Source organism: Callionymus lyra, chromosome 8, assembly GCF_982586985.1.
Source record: "Callionymus lyra chromosome 8, fCalLyr1.hap1.1, whole genome shotgun sequence".
In the NCBI taxonomy this organism is placed as follows: domain Eukaryota; kingdom Metazoa; phylum Chordata; class Actinopteri; order Syngnathiformes; family Callionymidae; genus Callionymus; species Callionymus lyra.
The window spans coordinates 12,443,843-12,468,409 of NC_141825.1; the positions used below are offsets into that span (position 1 = coordinate 12,443,843).

The 24,567-nt window shown below is 38.9% G+C and overlaps 1 protein-coding gene across 1 annotated transcript in view; it reads left to right on the top strand.

The window, feature by feature from the left end:
• furinb (furin (paired basic amino acid cleaving enzyme) b) overlaps nt 1-13,346 on the top strand; it is a 135,283-nt gene extending 121,937 nt beyond the window's left edge. Inside the window, exons 12-16 of the mRNA XM_087797589.1 lie at nt 167-284; nt 480-659; nt 3,214-3,341; nt 3,674-3,802; nt 10,454-13,346. Of these exons, the coding sequence (XP_087653715.1) occupies nt 167-284; nt 480-659; nt 3,214-3,341; nt 3,674-3,802; nt 10,454-11,112 (1,214 nt within the window). The 3' untranslated portion in view covers nt 11,113-13,346. The remainder of the gene's footprint in view (nt 1-166; nt 285-479; nt 660-3,213; nt 3,342-3,673; nt 3,803-10,453) is intronic.
• Nucleotides 13,347-24,567: the final 11,221 nt, after the last annotated feature.

The window sequence follows — 24,567 nt, forward strand, 5'->3', positions numbered from 1 at the left end:
TCATTATACAACAAAGAAAAGGGGAATAAAAGGCATCAGATCGGTGTTAATATCGACGATACTCAAGGCTGTGAATCCGGAAACGTTAAAGAGAGAACAACGGCTCCTACTTCAGCTCATTAAATAATGAAGAAACACGAGCTAACGCTCTTCCTCTCCCTCACAGTGAGTCACTCGTATGGTTACGGGCTCCTGGACGCGGGTGCCATGGTGGCGTTGGCGCAGAACTGGACCAGCGTGAGACCTCAGCACCAGTGTGTTCACACGATGCTCACCGAGCCGAGGTGAGACTGATGATCTCGAGCTTTGTGGACCGCGGCGGTCTCCGCTCGCACGGCGGCCACTCTGGGCTCCATCATCCGGGCTCGGTCTGATGGATGTTGCCACATTCCGCCCGCGGCTGCCGAGCCGTTGTCTGTGTTTTTTATGTGGCCACACAACATTAACCACTCTCTCTTTTTCCCCGTCATCTCGAACAGAGACATCGGCGGCAAGCTGGTGTTCAGCAGGAGCGTGGACGCCTGCTGGGGACGCCCGGAGTACGTCAGCTCTCTGGAGCACGTTCAGGCACGCATCACCCTCTTCCACAATCAAAGAGGCAAACTAGCGATTCATCTCGTGAGTCCACTGGGCACCCGCTCCACCCTGTTGTTTCCCAGGTACGCCAACCCGTTCGTCTTGTCCATACCAAACAAGCTCGCCAGCGGCGCCGCGATTTTAAATCGGATACAAATTCCATCATGAGTATTTGCTCATTCATGTGCTGAATTTGAATGTTTCTGTTATTTATTCTTTGTTTGAATCAGGCAACAGAGCTCCTGTATTATTCATACCGGCCAAACCTGGACCCCCTACTAATCCCAGGAAACATTAAGCCTGCACATGTCTTCTTCACCTTCTGGCCCCCCTACCTCTGCCCAGCATCTCAAATTTGATATTCATGAAGGGACATATTTGAGATTAAACTTGGAATTCATTGACTCAAGCAGGATTTTGGCATTGGAGATTAGCAGGTTAGGAGATGTTTTCCTGGAGCGATTCCACTCAAAATCTCCTTCAACCTCTATTGAATATTTAAACGGAGCACTCTTACATTTTGACTTTTTTCATATTTTCTGTGATTATTTTTTAACTTTACTGTCTGGGCCACCGTGTTATCACAAACTTGCTTTATTTAAGTTGGTCGGAGACATCTGTTGCATTCATTTCCTTAATGGCTAAAGTTCTGAGAGGGCTTTCTAGGAAGACAAATTGGGAAACTGACTCAGGCAATGGAGTTTTCTGGACATTGCAGATACACTGGTCAACATTGCCAGAGCCAGAAAGGAATACCGTGTTTTTCGGACTAAAAATCACATGTGCCAAAAAATGTATAATGAAAAAATAAATTGCACTCGACTATAAGTACCGCATTTTCCGCACTATTAGGCGCACCGGATTATAAGGCACACCTTCAATGAATGGCCTATTTTAGAACTGTTCATAAATACTTCATAAACTTCATAAATAGGGCACACCGGATTATAAAGCGCATAGAATAAAAGATATACAGTCAAACATTTGACTGAGGTTGCGTTATGCATCCACTAGATTAAGCTGTGCTATATGTTTGAAAGGTAAAGCGCATGTATGACTGGTTGAGCGCGGAGCAGAGTGATCTTGAGTGTAAAACCAAGACACACTCGCTCAATACGGTGGCAGTAATCTTACTCCATAGACGTCCACCATGATGTGACATGTATCTTAAATCCCACCATGTGATGAGGTAATCCATCCCACAGCGTGTCGGCTCAGTCGGCGTTATGAAAGTGTTTGTAAACAAGTCACCCAAGAGGTAATATAATAAGCTTATGTAAGGCGCTTCGGATTTTAGGCGCACTCGTTTTTTGAGAAATGTAAAGGCTTTAAGGTGCGCCTTATAGTGTGGAAAATACGGTAGTATATTTGGGGAAAAATGTATTTTAAAAAATCGGAGCGTTAGCAGTAGTGATGGGTTGATGAGGCATCATGATACAGCATCAAACACCAGTGGTGTATCATGATGCCTCATCAACCCATCACTACCGCTAACGATCCGATTTTTTTTAAATACATTTTTCCCCAAATGTGTCTCAAACAACTGATGAAGTATCATCAACATAACACATTGATGGCTATTCAGCTACACGAAGCATAAAAGGAAATTTTACTGTTATAAGGAAAAGTACATATTAAGATATAAACTTTTATTCAGAGTTAAACTATAGCATAAAGAACATGCTAACAACAACTGTCGATCTCACTCCGAATCATCTGAAAAACAGGTACAGTACACAAGTCTACAGTGCCCTCTAGCGGACGCAGCAGGAACAATCATGTGTGATTACCAGTGCTGGTATATTAGTAATAAAACTTCTTGAAAAAAATGTATCCACAAGTCAATCCTGAGTATAAGTCGCACGCCTGCTAAACTACATAAAAAAACTTGACTTCTACTCCGAAAAATACGATATGTTAAATCTTACGTAGTGCTGCTTTAAATGCCTTCAAACGAAAACAAAACATTTTTAAAAAGTAACTTCTGTAACAAGAAGGACTGAAAAAACAACAGTTACAATGATAATATACTGATAAAGTTTATTAAGTATTTTCTAACCTATAAATTAGTCATGACTTCAGGGGAGAGCCTGAAGAAGGTGAGCTGGACCCACCATTAAGTTCGCCTGCAGGGTTTAATGCTACGAAATTTCAAATATTTTTTTATTTATAAGAGGTTAAAGGTCGCTAACACCCTCTGGGGAAAGTCTAGAAAAAGGAAAAGCATGTTTTGTGAAACTTTTCAGCCACAACAAGGACTTAGCTTGACCTCTGCTCCTCTAGGGGTTGTTGGTATGAGACTGGGCAGAACCAACCCTGTGGTTTTATAAGTGGGTTTGCTTTTCTGGTTCAGCACTAGGTAGTTAGGTTCTGGTGTAGACTTTGGAGCCTCTGAACCATCCTCCTTTGTGTGGAAACTTTCTTTTTCCAGCAATAATTTTAGGTACTTCAGCATTTTTACTTTTATTTAAATACCTTTTGAAAATGTATTACAAAAAAAGGTTATTGGATTTTAATTCAAGGTCAATCTGGCACAAAATAATCCTTTATTCAACAGTTGCCGTGTTAAATATGTGAATCGCAAGTGTCCGAATGTTTTATACAAATTAACATAGAGAAACGACTCTTCTCTTTCAGGCCGAATGACTTTTCCTCGGAGGGATTTAACGACTGGGCCTTCATGAGCACCCACTCATGGGATGAGGATCCACAGGGCGAGTGGACCCTGGAAATAGAGAACGTGGCGCCTAATGGCCGTGACTATGGTAACAGAACTCATCTTCATTACATTCTCGAAAATCACATCAGAAACTCTTTTCCTGGCACGATTGCCGCTTCCAATCAACTCAAGCAGGCTGTCCTCACTCTTTGGTAATCACACATGTCTTCTCCGTGATGGAGAGACAAATATCTGAGGCTCTTCCTGCCTTTGATGTTGCAGGGAGTGAACAAAACTTCTTGTTTACAAGGCAATTCAATTTTTTTAATCTTTTTTGGATTGGGATGAACAATTGATTATTTTTGTTAGACATTTAAAAAGGCCTCCTTCGAAAAAATCCCCAGCCTGCTCTGAAAGCTTCTTCCTCTCCCCCACCAGGTGTTTTGAGCCAATTTACTCTCATCCTGTGGGGAACCGGACCAAGCTCCATCAACCCCTCCTCCTCCGACTTCCCTCGTCCGTCCAACAACAGCTGCAAAACCTTCGACGCCCAACAGATCTGCATCGGTGAGTTTGATGCAAATTTTGAAATACGCTGTGAAACTTAAATGTAAGAGGACATGTAAGATTGAAAACTTTTTTTCTGGCTCCCCGAGTGTCCAAGGGGTGTAACTGCTATCAAGTGGCTCTTTTGTTGCACGGTTGCCACATGCATTTTTTTTACAAAACGAGATCTCTTTTTTGGTTCCGTTTCTGCTATTATCTACCTGGTAATTTTCGCAAAAAAAGTATTTCGTGCTTCATATGAAAACACTGTCTCTGGCCCACTGCAATTTAAAAAGCAATTTGGTGGTCACCTGAAAAAAGTTTAGAGAGTAAAGATGGTTCAAATAATAGCTAGATAGTTCTAGTGTGGGAGTCTTGGCTGTTCAAAATCAAAGCCATCATTACAGGTGAAATGAAAAGTGTTACAAAGTGCTGCTGGAAAGTGTGTTTTCTCACAGGTTTTCAAAAAAATGCCATTAGGGTGAAGAAATGTTAGTAATAGGAGTGTTATTTTTCTCATATACTACATGTGTAGTTGTTGTGTAACCCTGTTATACACGCAGTTGCACTATATATTCACAAGAGGGTTCTGTCTCCATTCAACACCTTCTAATCACATTACAGCAAAGCCCTTCTAATAGTTATCAAACCAAAATTCTTTATTCTTGCAGACCCATCTCAAATATATACTAAATTATATCCTCATAAAAGATAAATGACCAACTTAATTTGCCTTATTTTTCAGACAATAAGGCGCATTTATAATCCTTTAATTTTCTTAAAAATCGACAGTGCGCCTTATGTATGACTTACTTACTTACTGACTTCAAACCCATTTGGTACAGAGTCAAAAATCTGTCAAAATTTTGGTAAACCAGAAATCCCAACCATGAGTCATGCTAGTATTATTGGGATCCTTAGTATTACTTCTATAAGGCTATAGTAATACCCCTCAAGGACTAATACTTTAAAGCCGAAACATTTTTATTTTGTAATTAAAGAACATATTTTAAAGCCTCTATAAGAAGAATAAATATTTGTATATGAATAAAAAAAATAAAAGTGCATAAAAGGTTTTTGAGACGTTGCTGTCAAAACTTTATTTATATGCATTGGTGAGAAATTAACGTGGAGGGGGAGAGGGGAAAAAAAACGTTATTTATGATTTATTATCCGTTTAATTATTTAAACATGTATATCTTGATAATCCTAGTTGGTAAATTTACTCAGAAATGATGTTTAAGAATATCCATGACTTTATCTGAGATTTTAACCTCGCATTCTGCTACTACTGCAAAACAAAACTACAAAAATGTAATTTTATATTTTCAGAAATGTAACTAATGCTGTGTATGGAATGTCATGTTCATTTTGAAGGTTAAACTATTCATTAAATGGAAAAACAGTTTAATAACAATTTAATGTAGTTAATTTCGCTGTTTTCCTATTTTGTTTGACTCTCTTGTGTTCGTACTAACTAAACCTTAATTTAAGAGTCTATCTCAAACATCAGGATGCATTTGAGACATCAAAGAAATATACCTGGGAGTCCACAAGTTTTCGAATCACCTCACTTCGCCTGCTGAGAATCCTAAAATCCAGGCCAGGAATAAGCATCAATGACCTCTGCAATGTCAACCCTGGGACAGAACTGCCTCGGCTGGATTAGCAGATTTATACCACAGCGGTCACCTTGAAAGTAAGTTTAGAGTTGAGAATGACAATCGAAGAGTGAGTCAGTTTACAAATAAACCAAATGAAGGTCAAGTTTTATTGTCAATTCGGCGTTCCTGTGTAACACGTACAGAGGATTGAAATGAAGGTCAACAGTGCGACAAAACAAGTCTAAGAAAACTGATCCGTACATACAGTTTAAGGGTATAAACCAAATCTGAAAATATCAAAGCGATAAGGAATGATTGTGTAATAAACAAAATACACTTTTCAAATAATTAAAAAACATCATTTTACTGATATAAAATGTCAATTTTGTATTAAACTGTTACTATTCATTGTGGTATAAATGATGAAAAAGGGAAACATAAATCATCTTCAGCAAAATCCAAAGCTCTCACGAGAACTGGAATATAATGTATGCTGGTCTGGTAGGTGAAAAGAGGGCGGACAGTTTTCGTAAGAGCTTTCAACCTCTTTAAAGAGAAACATAACAAGGAGCTGTTAACTTGTGACTCTACGATCAGAGAATCATTCATTCAATTATAGCTTCTTTAGTTCTTTTTTTTTGGACCGATTTGACAGTATTTTTTAACACACAAAAATATGCTAATTGCTAACTTTATTGTAAGATATAAATGCTAAGATATAAGAGATACCTACAAGATTTTAGTTCTGTTTTGACCGTTGTGAAAAGAAAAAAGACAAACTTTCCGTCAACTTCGTGTGAATAATAATGTGCGATAAAAAATAATGATGTTGACGATAACAACATAAGAACGACTGAGGGAAAAGGACATAAAAAGCTACTCAATAAAACATCCGAGCTCAGAAAAGACTATGGATGAGCGAATCTATTGTTATTGAAACACTGGGAGAAATAAAACATGACGACAGGGAGACGTGAGTGCTCTCGTGGGTTTGTGCATTATAAGGACCCGCGACCATTAAGAGATTTATAAACCAATTAATGCTTTCTAAATGGATGCTAAATCAAACAGCTGGCGCTGAGACTTGAAGATTTATGGATTAATTGAAGATGTCCGTTTACTTTTTTTTCGTTGGTGAGGTGGCGGGGGGCATAAAAGATGTCGAGGCGAGCAGAGAGATGGTCAACACCAAGGCAAAGCAAAGGGAGATGTTGGGAAAGAAATGTGGTGCAGCAGGATATAACTCAGAAATGGCTAATAACCTGATCCCAAAAATAAAAGCTGAGAATAAGCATACAATTCTGAGCTTGAGCAAAACCCCAGAATACATGGGAGGTGGATCGAGAAATGCTGGGCAGTTTTAAATAAAAAAAGAGTGGTTGTTGACAAAACAACCTGGAAAAAAGTTTAGTTTTTAAAGAATTATTGTGACAGAAAGACTCTCACTGTGCAGAAAAAGAGGCAGCTGTGGAATTTATAGCAGTGCGATCATAATGTTATTTTTTTTATTTGGTATTTAACATTGATTTGAAACATTTTAATTTAAAAAATCCATTCTTTTTTTAAACATAGGTTGGACTTGGACGACATAAGTTGAAAATAGGTTTTGAAATTCAGTTTCTTTTATTCGTAGCCTTATAAATCCAACCTAAAAATGTTGCTTTAGTAATGGCAACAAAATTTCCGTTTTAAAATTTTAAAAGGCTACGGATTTGAAATGGTGAATTAAAAAAAAAAAATGTGTTAATTATTTTAATTAAAATATCTAACGCAATATTTATGAAATGATTTGTATATTCAAAATAAGTTTTTATATTTAATTAATAAAAGAAAAACTTAATAAACCTTTAAATGAATGTAAGTAAGTAAGTAAGTAATATTTATTTATATAGCGCTTTTCGAGGCCAGGGTCACAAAGCGCTTAAACAATCAAAACAATACTCAAAAAAAAGTACATACTTTAAAGATCAAGATAATACTGAGAACAACACAGGAGTTAATGTATTAATTAAAACAAATTTAACCTTTAAATATTTGAGATATTTAATTATATTGTTAAAAATATTTAAATATCATTTTTAAAAAGACAACTTTTAATAAAGAAAAAAGAAAAAATCAAAGTTTTAGTATTTGAAATTACACCATTTAATTTTTTGATGGCCCTGATAATCTTCCGTCACAACAAAATGCAACCTTGTTCTTTCTATGGTGTCAAATGCTGTCAGGAGTAGGATGATGAGGCGAGGTCATTGGAATTGTATCAGCGATAAATATGTAGAAAAGCTCCAGGAATGATGCAGCGTACGATGCGAGCCACAGATGGTGTTTCATAATGGTGGAGGAGAGAGGGCAAGGTTCGATTCCTCGAGTGTGCGCTATATGAATGATTTACAAGGTGGAATGAGAACGCCGACAGCAAAACCAACTCGCCCGCTCTTTGTTGAGATCTTTTGTTCCCTGTGAAGTCCAGAGTTCAAGATCAGGTTGGATCTCCGTGTTGTGTATGCATGATCAAACAAAGCAAGGTTATTATGAAAAAACCTCCATTGTCTGAATAAATCTGCAGAAAAAGAAGTAGATACAAACGGATAACAATAAATGCTTGATAAAGAGGAATAAAAGAAGTCGATTTTATTCATAAAAGGTAAACGAATGGACGTTTTGAAAATTAAAATAACTACTTATTTGTCTCTTTTCAGTATTCTTCTCGTGTCCTTTAATGGAAACTCTCTCTTCTTTACTTTTTTTTTGGTTTAAAAAATCATCGTATCCTTGTATTTCTTTGTTTATCTTATCTGGTAACTCACCCCAGACTCTCCTCTCCTTATGTTTTTTAAAAAATGTTATTTTTATTTATTTATCCTTTTGGGTCTCTCCCTGAAACACCAGAGAATCTTCAAAGCTAACTCTCCTCACCTGCTGCTCTCTTGACACATCCCCCTTTTCAGTTTTCTTCACCAATGTCACCCTGACTGCACTCTCTTCTTCGCCTTCCTTCATTTATGATCGATACAAATAGATCATGGATGGATGGATGGATGGATTATTCTGGGAATTAGATTTCCAGTTCACATTAAACGATAAAAGGTATAGAAAGTTTCATAAAAGCAACAACAAGAACAAAGTTCAAATAAAAAGAGCAAAGAGAAGAACAAAGTGCAAAGACTAATATCTGAAATATTAGAAATATATAGAAATGTAAAAAATATATATTTTTCCCCACTTATAGTGTTAAAGGTATTACTTTAGTAAGGTGTTTTATTTTACTTTAAGATTTTAGCTTTTAAAGGCATGTTAGGTGATCTTCAAAGCAGTGTGTGTGCATCACAAAAATGTGATTTACATGTAAAAATCCAATTATTTTAAAGTATGGATGTGAAAAGGAATTTAAGCAAAATGGTGGAGAAAAACTCCCTTTCATGAAGAAAATAGAGCGATTATTTTAATTTTTAATGTGTTATTTGAAACTGCCAGAACTAAGTAGCCGCCTCTGACAGTGTTTATCATGTCTACCATCTGTTTGAAAATGCAGGACTTCAGTGGTTTACTGACATTCTCTGAGCGGCTGCTTGTTTGCGTGGCTTCACATCATTGACCTGCAGCTCGACGAGTCGCTGCAGGCGACGAGACCTTTTGCTCTTTTGTCTCTCGCCATGTAGGAGCCTCGAATGAACTTTCAATGTTGCTTTATCTTTTTTGAAGGTAGGAGTGGACTCAGTTCACCCTCAGTTTGTCTGACGCACAGTAGTTTACGGGTCAGAACTGCTGCCTTACAACTATAAAGTTTGAGGTAAAAGGTTGAGGTAGAACTTTGATTTAATATTTAACCTTTATATCCGGTGTTTGTAGGTCCTTCTGTGATTAATTCCTTCCATGCTGGTCGTTGTGGGTGATGCACGCCTTACCTTCTGTCCGGGTTGTCTCTTCCCCTGTGTAGCTTTATCCCATTATGTATAATCATTATTACTTAAATAAACATTTCACCCAAATTTCACAAATGTTCTACTCAGCCTCATGTCCACTAAGTATTAAGTACTAAGAAAAGCCTTTTAATGCAGTGACTGGAGCTCAGTTCTCTACGTCGAAAAAGATTAACCTTTGTGTTATCTCAGGTCGTTCATCTTGACTCTGAGAAAACACAAGGGTTAAAAACATCCAAATACCTCCACAGTGCTCGTCTGTAACCTCCATTTTTTTTGAAGCCACGACATGAGAAATTCTTACGTAAACAACGTAAACAGGGCTGTGTCCCAAATCGAGCACTTCTGCACTTACACTTAATATTTTGAGTGCACAAGTGCAAAAATGTAGTGCTCAATGAGCACTCAAACGGCAAGAAAATTAAGCGTGGATCGATGGACACTTAACAGGACACCCTTAACAGCCGCTATCTTAGTGACGTAGATGACTCCAAACGGAAGCTACGTCACTGACTACACGTCCTTGAGCAGATACCGGCGTAAATGTCTTGAGAAAACACACATTTTACCACAAAACAACAATAATAACACAATGAAACACAACTTAACTTGTTCCAATTGGCGATAGGCGCTGTAGTGTAAAATAGTAGTAGAAGAAGAAGCTGAAGTGTGTAGCGGCAGTGTTTGATTTGTGTCAGTACTACCTTTTTTTTTTTAATTTGTGCACTGGGCAAGTACGTACACTCTCTTAAAGTCCCCTTTAAACCAGTGCACTCAGAGAAGTGCGCGATTTGAGACACAGGCCAGGTCTTTATTATAAGCCTGTTTGTAACAGAAGCTTAAAGGATAACATGCTGCACAGACAGGAAGTACACAACTAGAAACTAGACTTTTTTTTTTTAAACTTTCTAGAAAGCGTAAAATAAGAGTCTTCCAGCCATTATGGAAATGAATGCAAATGCAGACTTAAACCCACCGCCATAAAGTACTTTGTCACCGAATCTCAGTTGTGTAACGAAGAGCACAATTAAAGTATCAGAGGATTATACGGTGCAAGTCAAGACAGTTAAAAGACTGAGGATATGAATATGTTCTCAATACTGCTTTGATGAACTAAGAGTGATACATGTTCGTTCTTCCTCCTGCAGAGTGCAGTCCTGGATTCTCCCTCTTCCTCCAAGGGTGCGTCAAGTTGTGTCCGCCCGGCTTCACGTCCGGACCGCAGCTCCTCAACCTGTCGCTGGAGAACTGGGTGGACTTGTCTTCGGTCCAGGCGTGTCTACCCTGCAACCCGGCCTGCCTCACCTGCTCCGGCCCCGGCCCCGCGGACTGCCTGTCGTGCGCCTCTCACAGCCGCCTCGTCCTCACGGCCTGCCTGCACCAGAACCAGGTCCAGCGGAAGTCCCCTCCCGGTGCGGCCGATTCGGCGTCGGACCCCGGCTCCGGCGCGGCTCCGGCGGTCAGCGTGACCCCGTCCACCCAGCTGCCCGCCGCGGTGGCCGTGCTCAGCTGTGCCTTCATACTGGCTGCCTTCGTCTGCGTCTTCCTCCTGCTGCAGACGCGCTCGGACGGAGCGTCTCTGGACTGGAGGACCAAGCTGCCCTCGGTGTGTTCGCACCTGAGGGCCGGGCGGGGGGGCCCGGCGTCGGCTTTCGGCCCAGGACAGGGGAGGGAGGCGAGGATTTGCTACAAGGGGATCCCCACTGTGTGGGGGGACGAGGACACCATCACCTACGAGTCTGAATCAGACAGCGAGGACGGTCACTCGGAGCACACGGCTTTTATCAAAACACAGAGTGCCATCTGATCGTTAACCAGACTCACTTTCAGCCTTAATGTCACGTGTTGCACCAGTGTCGGGTCCAAGTTAATGTCATACATTTGACTTTCATTCTGGCAGAGACTTCAGTCAAACCACTGATTACCGTCCACCGTCACAGTGGTTCAAGTGAAACAGTTTAACAGACTGAAGCGTTTAAGAACACACAAGCTCTGACCAATTTACAACAAGTAGGTTCATCGCAGCAGTCCTTTTTTTTCGTACTTTAAATCCCTGTGTTGCATGGGTTTACTCCAGGAACTCCGGGTTTCCTCCCACAGTCCAACAACACACTGATTGATTGGGAGTGTGGTGACATTGTCCGTAGGTTTGAGTGAGTGTGTCATTGTGTGTCCTGTGACAGACTGGTGTTCTGTCCAGGGTGTCCCCCGCCTCTCACCCGAAGAAACTGGGATACGCTCCAGCCCCCCCGCCAACCCTATAAGGGAACAAGAGGTAGAAAATGGATGACTGTACGATGACCTATTTTTACCACATTTACATTACAATTAGGTTCTAGCATAATGAAGTCAAACTGTATGAGTCATTTTATAGATTTAATTCCTTTCGAAATTTGATCAAAACATTTTTTTAATCATGTAAGACACATGACCAACATGTTTCTTTTAAAGCTCAGGCTTTAATCATTTTTTTCAGAGCCAACTCATTTTTTTTAGAAACCCCATAACAGACAAGATCTACTCCATTTACAATATAATTAAAAATGTGCTTTTCAATTTAATCCTGTCATAAAAATGCTTTACTATTGGAGATTTGATTCTCAACAAAGTGGTACATTGCACCATAGACATATATACATAGACGCCGCATCGACTGCTGCCGCCCACTAGAGCGGTGTGTATACAGGGCGGCCATCTTGGTACAGGGCCACTCGCTCCTACAGTGCATTACGTCTGTAGAGGAATGATGTGTTTACACTATAAAAGTGATCATAAATCGCTTGTTTGTCAAGCTTTTGTCATGGGGTTTGTTTTTCAAACCTCAGACCAGACGGTTAGACTTTATTACATATATTTATATTAATATAAAAAGGCTTTTTGAATATGATGAATTTGATAAATGAAACAAATATGGACCAAACCGTTCCAAAATCGGTCCAGAATTCAGCGAATAATTGTATTTTAAGATTGAGAAGTACCTCTTTCCCTGCAGTTATTAATGCGCCGCTGCCTCTGATGGCACTGTACCAAGATGGCGGCGCTTTATACACATCCATCTGCAGTCGATGCGGTGTCTATGTATATATGTCTGCATTGTAGGTACAGAAAGTGTCGACCAGATATTGCGTCACATCCCGTTATTACGATTGGATTTAAAAAGAAAAAGTTCTTTAGGAGTTGATCAAATCTGAGATGACGGTCATTGACAAGTCAGTGCCGCCATAAAGCAGCCTGGACAAATTTTGGAATGGTGAAAATTCAAGTTCACGATTAAAACGATATGTTAGTCAAAATGTTTTTATTACAACTTATCCAGCCAATCACTAGGCATCTTCATACCAGGAAATGGACAGAACGGAAAACTGATTGCTAAAGATTTTTCTTTTTATTCATCTAAATGTTTCATGTTTGGTAGAAAGTGTTTTTAAAAGCTTTATTTTTGTACCTGTTTTTTTACATTTCATTAGGCTAGACGCTGGTTTCGTAGAACAATCCCTCTCCAAAAAAAATCCTACACTAGAGCAGCCTCGCAGTTTTTCATAAGCACTGGAGAATTTGTCACATTTACTTCCTGTTGTCTTGTTTTATGGCGATCGGATTGGAAAGTAATCTGAAAAAACGACATCAAAGCAATTCCCTCGACGCCTCCGAGAGATTTGTGCGCTTGTGATAAAACTTCCCACAGGCTGTAAAGTCAGTGTGGAAGGACGTCTTCACGCTATCTGAGACAAGAAAGTCACAAGAATCGTAACCATTTTCTGAAGAATCTTTTTTTTTAGATGAAGCGAGAGGGAGGAAAAAAAAAAAAAAAGTTTCGCTGCTTTGACCTTTGCAGCGTTTGCTGCTGGAGGAGATCTGATGGTCTCTTCATCTCTTTTGAGTGAGAATTGATTTGAAGTCTTCTCACTCACAGCAACTTCATCAGAGGGAAGTTGACGTACTTTCATTTTCCTCCGCAGTGTTGAAGACAATATGTACAGATTTTCTATCTTTTTTGCTATTTTTTAATTTATTGGTGGTGGAACGTGCTGTGACAGAGGAATAAAAACGGTTTGTGGTAAATCTTTCCTTGTTGTTCCTTTTCTCACAACGGCTAATCTTGTCCTTCGGGGGGGCTGCGAGATTGTCACGTTTCCTGTAGCGGGAACAACAATTCCATCCTTCTTTTGTTCTTTTAAACTAATCAACTTTGATCGTTTTCTTAACCTTGGGTCCATTATCTTGGCGACATCGCTCGTCGAGGGTTAAGTTAGCCTTCATTGTGAGACTCGTAATTACATCTACAGAGAGAACTCGCCGCAGTTCTGTGCCTCCGAGGCGCGTTGTGTTTTTTTTTCAAAGAGTTATAAATGTGTGAACAAAGGTGCGGTTGGAAAAAAAAAACGCTCCGGAGAAAAATCCCGTCTCTTCATCTCCATCTGTGATGTCCTCTTGATGACCTTCAGATTGTGAGAGATTGACGCTCTTCTTCTACACAAAGTGAGCCGGCTAAAAACCACAGATTGTGTATTTAAACTTGAATTACACACAACACATTGTCTGCTGATTACACTGCTTTGTTTTCTGGAGCAAACATGTATCGATTCCTTTTGACAGCAAAGCGCAGAGCCAGGAAACGCGTGGCCCCGGGGCATGATTCAGCCTCTTAATTCTCCCCGTCTGGTCCAGTGAGAATAAATCACACACTAATAAGACGGGGTTTTTTTTACTCCTTATAAGGTCTTTTATCATTTATGTTGTTCACCTTGTCTATTTATATAAAACTAGCAGTATAAAAAATACATTTGAATACTAATACACCTCCGACAAAATGGATTAAGTTAAGGGAAAGGGGACATTTTGGAAGTTTAAATGAGGATAGTCCTGGGAGGTTCCAAAGGTTCCGCCTTGGAGAGGAGCAAGACTAGAGGGTCATCCCTGGAGGACCAATCAGAACAAACCCTGCTTCAATTTGTGCAATAGATTCTACTCTTTGTCCTCATCCCTTGAGGTATTATCATGGCTGGAGGCCATGTTGGTTGTTTTATCTTGTGACCATGATGATACGTTTACATTCTACATCGCCAGTTCAGTCGTTTTTGAATATGTCTCCTGTTGCCAATTTTTTTTGCAAAGGACTAACATTAATTGAGGCTTGACTGGGATTTGAGCCTAGAAATTATGCATATTTATGTATATTTTAAGTGACTTTTGAGTTTTTTTTATAGAATTTTTATATACATTATTGCCTGTTTTCTTAAATTCTAATGCAACTATAGTCATTTTTGATTGGATGAATACAAAAACGAGAAAAAAAAATATCACATTTAATCTGAGAGCTGATATCTATATATTTTCCCACATTTTTCATGAGCACTTTACCCACATTTTTATCTGTTTTATCGCCATCGTGCCTTCTTCACCACACATCTATCTATTATCAAACTCTATAAACTGTCTCCTCCTTCTTATCTTAATCGCTAGCTTTCTTCATCCGACACCATGTCCTTCTTACTTGGCCTCCGAACTTCGCCCCTTTCCAGCACAAATCCCTATATCATTGGCAAATGTCATAGTCCATCGGGACTCAACCTTAACCTTCAGTCCGTCCATCACCATAGCGAACAGAAAACCCTTCATCCAATGTCTCACCGTCTACATTATCACTTCAAATAACCACTCAACTCATGCACGCCTTATATTTAATGTTACTTTTCTTTGCTTGTATTCAAAATGTAAATACCCCCAAAAAAAGTCAACATTCTTGCTCTTTCTTACAGCAGCAGTTTCTTGTGAAGCCCTTTGGGAAATTTACCAACTCACCGCAGGTGCACGGAGACTCCTCAGTCGAGAGGATGCAACACGACTCGCGAAACTTTTCCTCGAAGCCTAATCGACGTTGATACAAATAATACGACTATGCACGACTGCAATCTGACCACATGACTCGCACGCCAGTGGAGTGGACGGGTCATCATGGATAAATTACTTCCAGGATATCAACGCGTCGACTGGCGAGGAAGCTCGACGGCTGTAGCCAAGTTTTATTCAACCGTGAAGTTGATCATTCATATAGAGTCGTTGGTTCCCGAGCACTTTATATTAGAGAACATTAGCCTTTGATTTTTTAGCCTGCGGCGGCATGTTTGCTGACCGTGCGCCTTCAGTAATGAGTGTTTTGACCTTTTTAGTTCAGCTTGTCTTCAGGGCAGAGTCTAAGTGGGAGGAAATCAAAGCTAAAAATACAGTCACAACCACATTTCTTAATCTCATCCATTCATCATTATTCACCTTTTTTAAATGCAACATTAGCATGATTGCAACATTTCATTTCCGTCTGACCTTTTCATGAGAGTTGCTGAATATTGTTTTGGTTTTTTTCTAGATGGCTTCATTATCTACTGCGTTAATATTCCTTTGAAACCCTGAACCGTTCAGTGGTTCAATCTAAAAACATTTTAAAAGTGAGTCTTCTGCTCCAGATAACCTTGAGGTTTTTGAGTGATATTTCTTTTAAGGAATATATTAGTGTAAGTCATTTGTCAAAGTCGACGCCTGCCGATCAAATAAAAAAAAAAAAAGAAGTTCCTGAGAGATAGAAATGGACCTTTGAGTCGAAATGAACTTCAAACTAAATTAAATATTTAGGAACCTTTGTGTTTCACTGTGGACATACTTTAGGTAAATCTCAGAGAAATCTCACTTTTCTTACTTTTGTAAAGGTGTATTTTGTCCGGCTTGTTTTTAACAGTCCAGCTACTGCTTTTTGTGAACATGAACCACTCGTTGCCATGTTTTATTTTGGGCAGTTGACTGGATTTGGACGAGTCCCACTTTTTGGTAAATACTGGCAACGACAGGTACGTCCTGCTTATAATCTCACTTCAAATGCCCAAGTATTTGTTATAACGTGATGATATAATTTAATGTTAAAATAAATATTTGTTTATCTTTTTCATTTAACAGCTGAATTGTATAGTAAGCACACTAAATATATGCTTGTTTCAGATGTGAACATTTCATCCAGACACTTCCAAAAACAGGACATTTAAGGCAGAAGGCGTGGAATTGGAGGAACAATGTAAGTAAGTAACTAAGTGAGTAATGGTTATTTGTAAAGCGCCTTTCGAGACCAGGGTCAGAAAGTGCTTTAACAATCACAGTTAAAATATACATTATAAAATGTCTTAAGATGTTTCTTGAAGGAGTCAGTAGATCCATCAAACACAGAGGGAGAGGAAGATCGTTCCAAAGCTTACGAGCAACAGTCTTAAAGGATTTCTCTCCTCTGGTCCTGAACCATCAGTAGATTCTGGTCCACAGACCTCAGAGCCCGAGTTGGGGTGTAAGGCTGGATCGGATCACTGATGTCAGGAGAAGCCTCGTAAGAACCAACATTTTTAAATGGATCCTAAAAGAAACTGGCAGCCAGAGAAGATTTTTAATGACCGGGGAATTGTGAGTTCTTCTACCAGAGCCGGTCAGAATTTTCGCTGCAGAGTTCTGAATCAACTGCAGGCGAGACAGCTCCTTCTTATTTAGACACCAAAATGAACTGTTACAATAGTCCAAACGAGAAGAAACAAACGCATTCATTGCAAGCTTCAGATTGTATTGTGACATTTTCCTAAGTGTAGAATTATTTCTCAGTTGAAGGAAACAGTTTCTGGTCAGTTTTCTGCAGTGTTGAACTAGAGACATGTCTTTATCAAATACAACACCCAGGTTTCTCAGTTTGACAGACTGACCTTAGTCACCCAAGTACTGACTCAACCCTGGAGCTTTATCATCAGGAAAGTGAGCTGTCAGTGGTGAAGGAGGACAATATGTGTATTTTGGCTCTAAAAACACAGATAACGTTGCCAATTTATTTGCCTTTAAAATACTTTCATATAAATATGATTTTTGGCATCTTTGTTTAGTATTTTTACCACCTTGATGTTGCAGTTGTCGAAAGATAATTTAGCTCCGGCGAGGGAGCAGCTCAACTGAAACATAACATTTATTTCTTCTTTTTTTACCAACGCTGCCTCAAGCGGATAAAGTTCATGAAGCGTTTTATGTATTTGGTTGAGTTTCCTTCTTGTGATTAAAAGTCACTTGGGTAGTTAAAAAGTATGCCTTTACTTGTTGAAGTTGTTTGTATCGTCAAAACATTATTTATATAAAAGCATCTTTTATTTGTGGGTAGACAGAGCTGTGTCTAGAAATGACTTAATAAGATCAGAACAACAGTGACACGGGCAACAACAAGTCAGAGCAACAACACAGTCACGCCTTAAATTATAAAAAGGCAGGAAAACAAGTCAAGCCACAGAGGATCTGCTGTGGAACTGAATAAGAAAATAACAGGTAAATATTTAAATATAGACTAACATACTCAATAAATAATAAATAAAGTTTATTTCAAAATCTTCTTTAAGAGCATTGGCTGATGTTAAATGGTTGCAGTACATTATGGGAGAGGGATATTGGCTCTGCTTTATTCCCCAGTTCTCAAGGGTATAGCAACCCTAAGACAATGTCAAAGAAACTAGGAAAACACTTTTATATACATTTTTAAGTTATTGCAATTGTTTATGGACTCGTTTTTTTATACTTATCATTTTTTTTTGGTTTCTTTCTTTGCAAGCACAACCATCAAAACCAAGAAATCCTGATGGAACTACAGAAAAGAACCAACGTATAATCATACATTACTTAAGAGACAATATTGTTTTAGATTATTTATTATGAATATCTTTATATTCCAAAATATGCATTTTGAAAATGAGTGGCTGTCATTTAATCCCCTGGATTATCTAACATAATCCAAGTTCTACAAATGGTGTGAAGCCCTCTAACCATGTTGCTCTTTGAAACATTCATAGAACCTGGGTTATTAGATCATCTGGGGGTTCTACCTCATGGTGCAACACTCTTTAGCTGGATCAGATCAGTGATGTAAGGAGGAGCCTGACCATGAATAGCTCTGAAAGTAAGAACCAGAATTTTAAAGTTGATCCTGAAAGAAACTGGAAGCCAGTGAAGAGTTTTAAGGATCGGAGAAATGTGAGTTCTCCTACTTGAGCGGGTCAGAATTCTCGCTGCAGAGTTCTGAATCAACTGCAGGCGAGACAGCTCCTTCTTGTTAAGACATGAAAACAAACTGTTACAATAGTCCAGACGAGAAGAAACAAACGCATGGATTACAAGCTCCAGATCATGTTCCGACAACATTTTCCTAAATTTAGAGATTTTTCTCAGTTAAAGGAAACAGTTTCTGGTCAGTTTTCTGCAGTGTCGAACAAGAGACATGTCGTTATCAAATACAACACCCAGGTTTCTCAGGCTCAGTTTGACAGACTGACCTAAGTCACCCAAGTACTGACTCAACCCTGGAATCTTATCATCAGGAGCAATCACCAGAGTTTCAGTTTTGTCCACATTTAGCTGTAAAGTGTTTTCACTCAGCCATTGTTTGATTTCTAGCAAACAATTGAATAAGCTAATAGCGAATATCTTTATATTCCAAAATATGCATTTTGAAAATGAGTGGCTGTCATTTAATCCCCTGGATTATCTAATATAATCCAAGTTCTACAAATGGTGTGAAGCCCTCTAACCATGTTGCTCTTTGAAACATTCATAGAACCTGGGTTATTAGATCATCTGGGGGTTCTACCTCATGGTGCAACACTCTTTAACCGAGCCTCGCCATTGGTTAACACCAAGGTGAAGAGCGACGTGGTTAAGAGGGCATCGCATCATGAAGTAGAACTACAGTTTCAAGAAAGTTTCCCAAAGATTTCCTTTTCTTTTCGTGTTTAATATCTGCACAAACTCAGCACATTTTCCGCTGCTATAACAAACTCTCCGTGTGCTCCTCAAACCACTGGCGGCTGTTAAGAATCACCCTCTTAATGAATCTTTCTCTCTTTCTCTCTCTCTCTCTGCGCAAGAATCCGGAACAAAAAAGATACAAATCTAGCGAGCGCTAGTTCTGACCTTGCGACCTTCTCGCTGTGAGGCTGCTGCTCACAAGTACAGTTTACCAATTATTCAGATTCACCGCGGGTCCACGGAGAAACAAACTCTTGGCGAGAATAAAACTCACATTTCTGCGAGGCGGTCCGCTCTGCTAACACCCAAGGTTGTCTATTGACTTTTCCTTTTTGATCGTTTCCAGACGAACTAACTAGTAGGTTCTGTGCAGTAAGATGTTAGATTCTCGGGATGTGTTATCTTAGTCGAGATTTCTACCTGTAACGATAGATATATTCTGATACTCTCAGAAACCACGTAAAAAATGACTTTGATTCGATGTTGATTATTAGTCGGATTGTTTATTTTTGAGCAATCAATGCAGTTCAATGTTGAATTAATGTCACCATTTAGAGGAAAATATTGATTTAACAAGTCAATGTAGTTTCAATTATACAATATATGTTGCCTTCAACGTCGATTCAACGTATTTTTGCTATCAGGATAGTAACTTGATGGGAAAGCAAAATGGATTTCATTTTGAATGTTATTTTCTCTTATGAAATTAATATCTAAAATACAAACATTCCACACATACTGTTACACAATGTAGCCCCAAATATTAAACTTACAGGAAGTAAATTAAAAAAAAATGTATTTATACACATTTTTAATGTTATTATTAAATAGAAATAGACCTTAATTTAACATTTTGCATTCATTCTTTAAGTACAATTTAACCAACGGCAGAATTCCAAAAATATCAATTTGGCAACTGTATCGGTAACTGTAACCGTAAAAGTAACTCAGTTTATAATTCTATTTTTATTGTTTTTAAAAAAATTGTTTTCACAGTGCACCATTTTTTTAAGAAAGCCATTTTTCTTTCATGGGTTCACACACACCTCCAGGTGCAGCCCAGACATAGAATATAAAAATGAGATCAGAACAACAGTGACACAGTGACAACAAAGTCAGAGCCACAACACAGTTCACACAACACATTATTTAAAAGCAGGAGAGTCTGTCCCGGGACTTCATGCTGAGGAAGAACACAGAAAAATATTAAAATATTGATGAGTTTTATGAGTTGAAAGGAAGAATTAAAATTTTATTTTATAAAGAATTGCTGACATTGAGGGAAGGTCGACTCTTCTTTGTCCTGCCCTCTTACCTGCACTCTCTGAAAGAGTCATTAAAAGCATATTTTCTGAAAGAGTCAAATAACAAGAATCGGTAAAAAAAAAAAAACGAGACATTTATGAAAAATCTGTGGATGCAAATTTATTGGGACTGGAAAAGATAGCATGTAAGTAAGTAAGTAAGTAAGTAATATTTATTTATATAGCGCTTTTCCAGACCAGGGTCACAAAGCGCTTAAACAAACAAAACAATACTCAAAAAAGTATATACACTTTAAAGATCAAGATAATACTGAGAACAACACAGGAGTTCCAGAAAATCAAGGAAAAGCCTGAACAAATAGAAACGTCTTAAGATGTTTCTTAAAGGAGTCAGTAGACTCCATCAAGCGCAAAGAGAGAGGAAGATTGTTCCAAAGCTTAGGAGCAACAGCCTGAAAAGATTTCTCTCCTCTGGTCCTGAGTCGTGTGCGTGGAACCATAAGTAGATTCTGATCCACAGACCTCAGAGCCCGAGCTGGGGTGTAAGGCTGGATCAGATCAGTGATGTAAGGAGGAGCCTGACAATGAATAACTCTGAAAGTAAGAACCAGAATTTTAAAGTTGATCCTGAAAGAAACTAGAAGCCAGTGAAGAGTTTTAAGGATCGGAGAAATGTGAGTTCTTCTACTTGAGCGGGTTAGAATTCTCGCTGCAGAGTTCTGAATCAACTGCAGGCGAGAAAGCTCCTTCTTGTTAAGACATGAAAACAAACTGTTGCAATAGTCCAGACGAGAAGAAACAAACGCATGGATTACAAGCTCCAGATCATGTTCCGACAACATTTTCCTAAGTTTAGAGATTTTTCTCAGTTGAAGGAAACAGTTTCTGGTCAGTTTTCTGCAGTGTCGAACAAGAGACATGTCTTTATCAAATACAACACCCAGGTTTCTCAGGCTCAGTTTGACAGACTGACCTAAGTCACCCAAGTACTGACTCAACCCTGGAACCTTATCATCAGGAGCAATCACCAGTGTTTCAGTTTTGTCCACATTTAGCTGTAAAGTGTTTTCGCTCAGCCATTGTTTGATTTCTAGCAAACAATTGACTAAGCTGTTCAGCCTTTGGGGCTCAGTTGGATCAAAAGAGCAGTAGAGCTGGATGTCATCAGCAAAAATGTGATAAGAAACATCTGGAAATCTCTGAATGATTTTACCGAGGGGAATCAAGTACAGCAAAAACAATAAAGGACCCAGAACAGAACCTTGAGGGACTCCACACAACAGATCTGCCGATTCAGACCTCATTTGATTGGCAGATACACTAAAACGGCGCCCAGAAAGATAGTCCTGTTACAGCAGCTTTAAATGTCACCTGCATTGGTTGTTGATATGAATAAATGTTCCCTGAAAAGAGGAAGATTGGTTTAAATGTGGAAAAATAGAATTTCTTGACCAAAATCTTTTCTTGCATTTGCACATAAGAACAGATCACTCAAATTGTGGCCCTTCTCTTTGACCTAATGTGGCCCCATTAAATGTGTTTCGCAGCAAGAAAATTGAGCGCCTGACTTTATCTAAGATGACATTTTGCCCCCAATTTGTCAGATTGTCATAGTTAAATTATTGTTTCCATTTTTAAAAGGTTTCCCGTATCATTCAAGGGGCAGAGGGCCTTATCATGTGACCTACTTCACTGCTTGTCCTTTGTCGTTCATGACCGTCTACAAAAAAAAACAATTGAAAAAAAAATGTCTGACACCAAATGAAGAGATTTTCCCGTTCTCCATTGACCATGGAATAGCTGCAATATTGCTCACCAGTTAAAACTAGTGATGGTCTGATGAAGCTTCATGAAGCAGTGTCAGGATTTTCAGAGTCCACTAGATGGCGGTCTTTGCACTACTTGGTTTTGAACAACTGTTCACATCATTTTTAAACCGATGGCGCCACCTACTGACCTCTAAACAACATGACACTGTTTCTTGAAGCTTCATCAGCATATTAAAGAAGAAAACAATAAACCAGTAAATGGTTATTTTAACAGTCAGTCCAACCGCATGCTTGTTTCTCTTGTTCACTTTCCCTTGTTTTATGAGAAACAATCATCACGTTTCAACTGAAGTGATATCACGAAGATAATGTTTGTATCTGTACAAAGTCGAAGCCAAAGTAATATATTGGATCCAAGTTGTCTCACTTCCTGCCCCGACTGATCAACTCTTTGCCGTTCGTTCAGTCGTTACCCAAAGTTCGAGAGCTTTTCTAAATTGAGCTCTCGGTCGTCAAGACTAGTTGAACTTCTCCACTTGGGTAATTTAAACAATACTTTAAAGTCAGCAAAAGTTCACTTTAAATATAAATATATAATTCTAAATGTTTTCTTTATATTTCTCTATCCATCCACAAAATTGCAAATAGTTTTTTATGCATCTAGATCTACTACACGTTTAAAGAAAAAAAAAAAAAAACTGGACAAACCTGTAAGAAGTTTAAAAGTAACGGAAAATAATAAACAACAGGTGTTATTTTTGTTATGATGATGTTTTATGACAGACTGATAGAAGATAATTGGTGTTTGGTTGATCAGTGAATAGTGTTTATAGTGTTTTCTTCTACAACTAGTGTTGGTGTTTGGTTAACTATATAAACTTTTGTTAGCTGATTAGCTAGTTACTGTATGTGTTATAGTTGTGTTTTAGAAATGAGTGGATCAATGTGCTCAGATGATTGTAAAAAAACAACAACTGTTAAAACTGTTAAGTTGTAGTGGTAAATATACACAGATGTGTCTAAATGAGACATTATCAACAGTTGTGCTAGCTCAGCTTCAACTAAGTTGTGAGTAGTGATGGATTATCTAGGGAAGTTGTTGGCTGGTGGGTTTTAATAAAAGAGAAAATATGACATTTTTATTTCTGTTGCATCAAAGCAAATTTGGTTCTTTCCTTCTGGCAATGTTGTATCCAGCAGAGTTTTGAGTAAATGCAGAGTCTGGTTGTCTCCAGTAGCGCTCCACAGGCGGCGTCCCACCACCACCATCCACGGTGTTCCTCCCACTGTGAATGTTCCCTGGGCCTCAGGCATCCCTGCTACCACTGAAATATTCAGCTTTATTTATTCAACTGATATGCTCTTATTAAGTCTGATGAAAGTGTTTCTCATTGCGCCGACGTTGACTCTGTTAGGAACGAGAGAATTCACTGGCTATGGCACTGAAAGTCATTGTCTTTTATGGTGGTTGATTCTGTCTGTAGTAGGTACAGTAGGTACAGTAGGTACAGTAGGCAGGTAGGTACAGTACATACTGTAGGTACAGTAGATAGGTAGGAAGTTAGGTAGGTACAGTAGGTACAGTATGTACAATATGTACAGTAGGTAGGTAGAAAGTTAGGTAGGTACAGTAGGTACAGTACGTATGGTAGGTACAGTAGATAGGTAGGAAGTTAGGTAGGTACAGTACGTACAGTATGTACAGTAGGTAGGTAGGTAGGTAGGTACAGTGGGTAGGTAGGTACAGTAGGTAGGTAGGTACAGTAGGTTGGTAGGAAGTTAGGTAGGTACAGTTGGTACAGTACGTACAGTAGGTACGTAGGTAGGTACAGTATGAACAGTAGTTAGGTAGGTACAGTAGGTAGGTAGGAAGTTAGGTAGGTACAGTAGGTACAGTATGTACAGTAGTTAGGTAAGTAGGTACAGTAGTTAGGTAGGTACAGTATGTACAGTAGTTAGGTAGGTAGGTACAGTAGGTAGGTAGGAAGTTAGGTAGGTACAGTACGTACAGTACGTACAGTATGTACAGTAGGTAGGTAGAAAGTTAGGTAGGTACAGTAGGTACAGTACGTATGGTGGGTACAGTAGATAGGTAGGAAGTTAGGTAGGTACAGTAGGTACAGTACGTACAGTACGTACAGTATGTACAGTAGGTAGGTAGAAAGTTAGGTAGGTACAGTAGGTACAGTACGTATGGTGGGTACAGTAGATAGGTAGGAAGTTAGGTAGGTACAGTAGGTACAGTACGTACAGTATGTACAGTAGGTAGGTAGGTAGGTACAGTAGTTAGGTAGGTAGGTAGGTACAGTGGGTAGGTAGGTACAGTAGGTAGGTAGGTAGGTAGGTACAGTATGTACAGTAGTTAGGTAGGTAGGTACAGTAGGTTGTTAGGAAGTTAGGTAGGTACGGTAGGTACAGTACGTACAG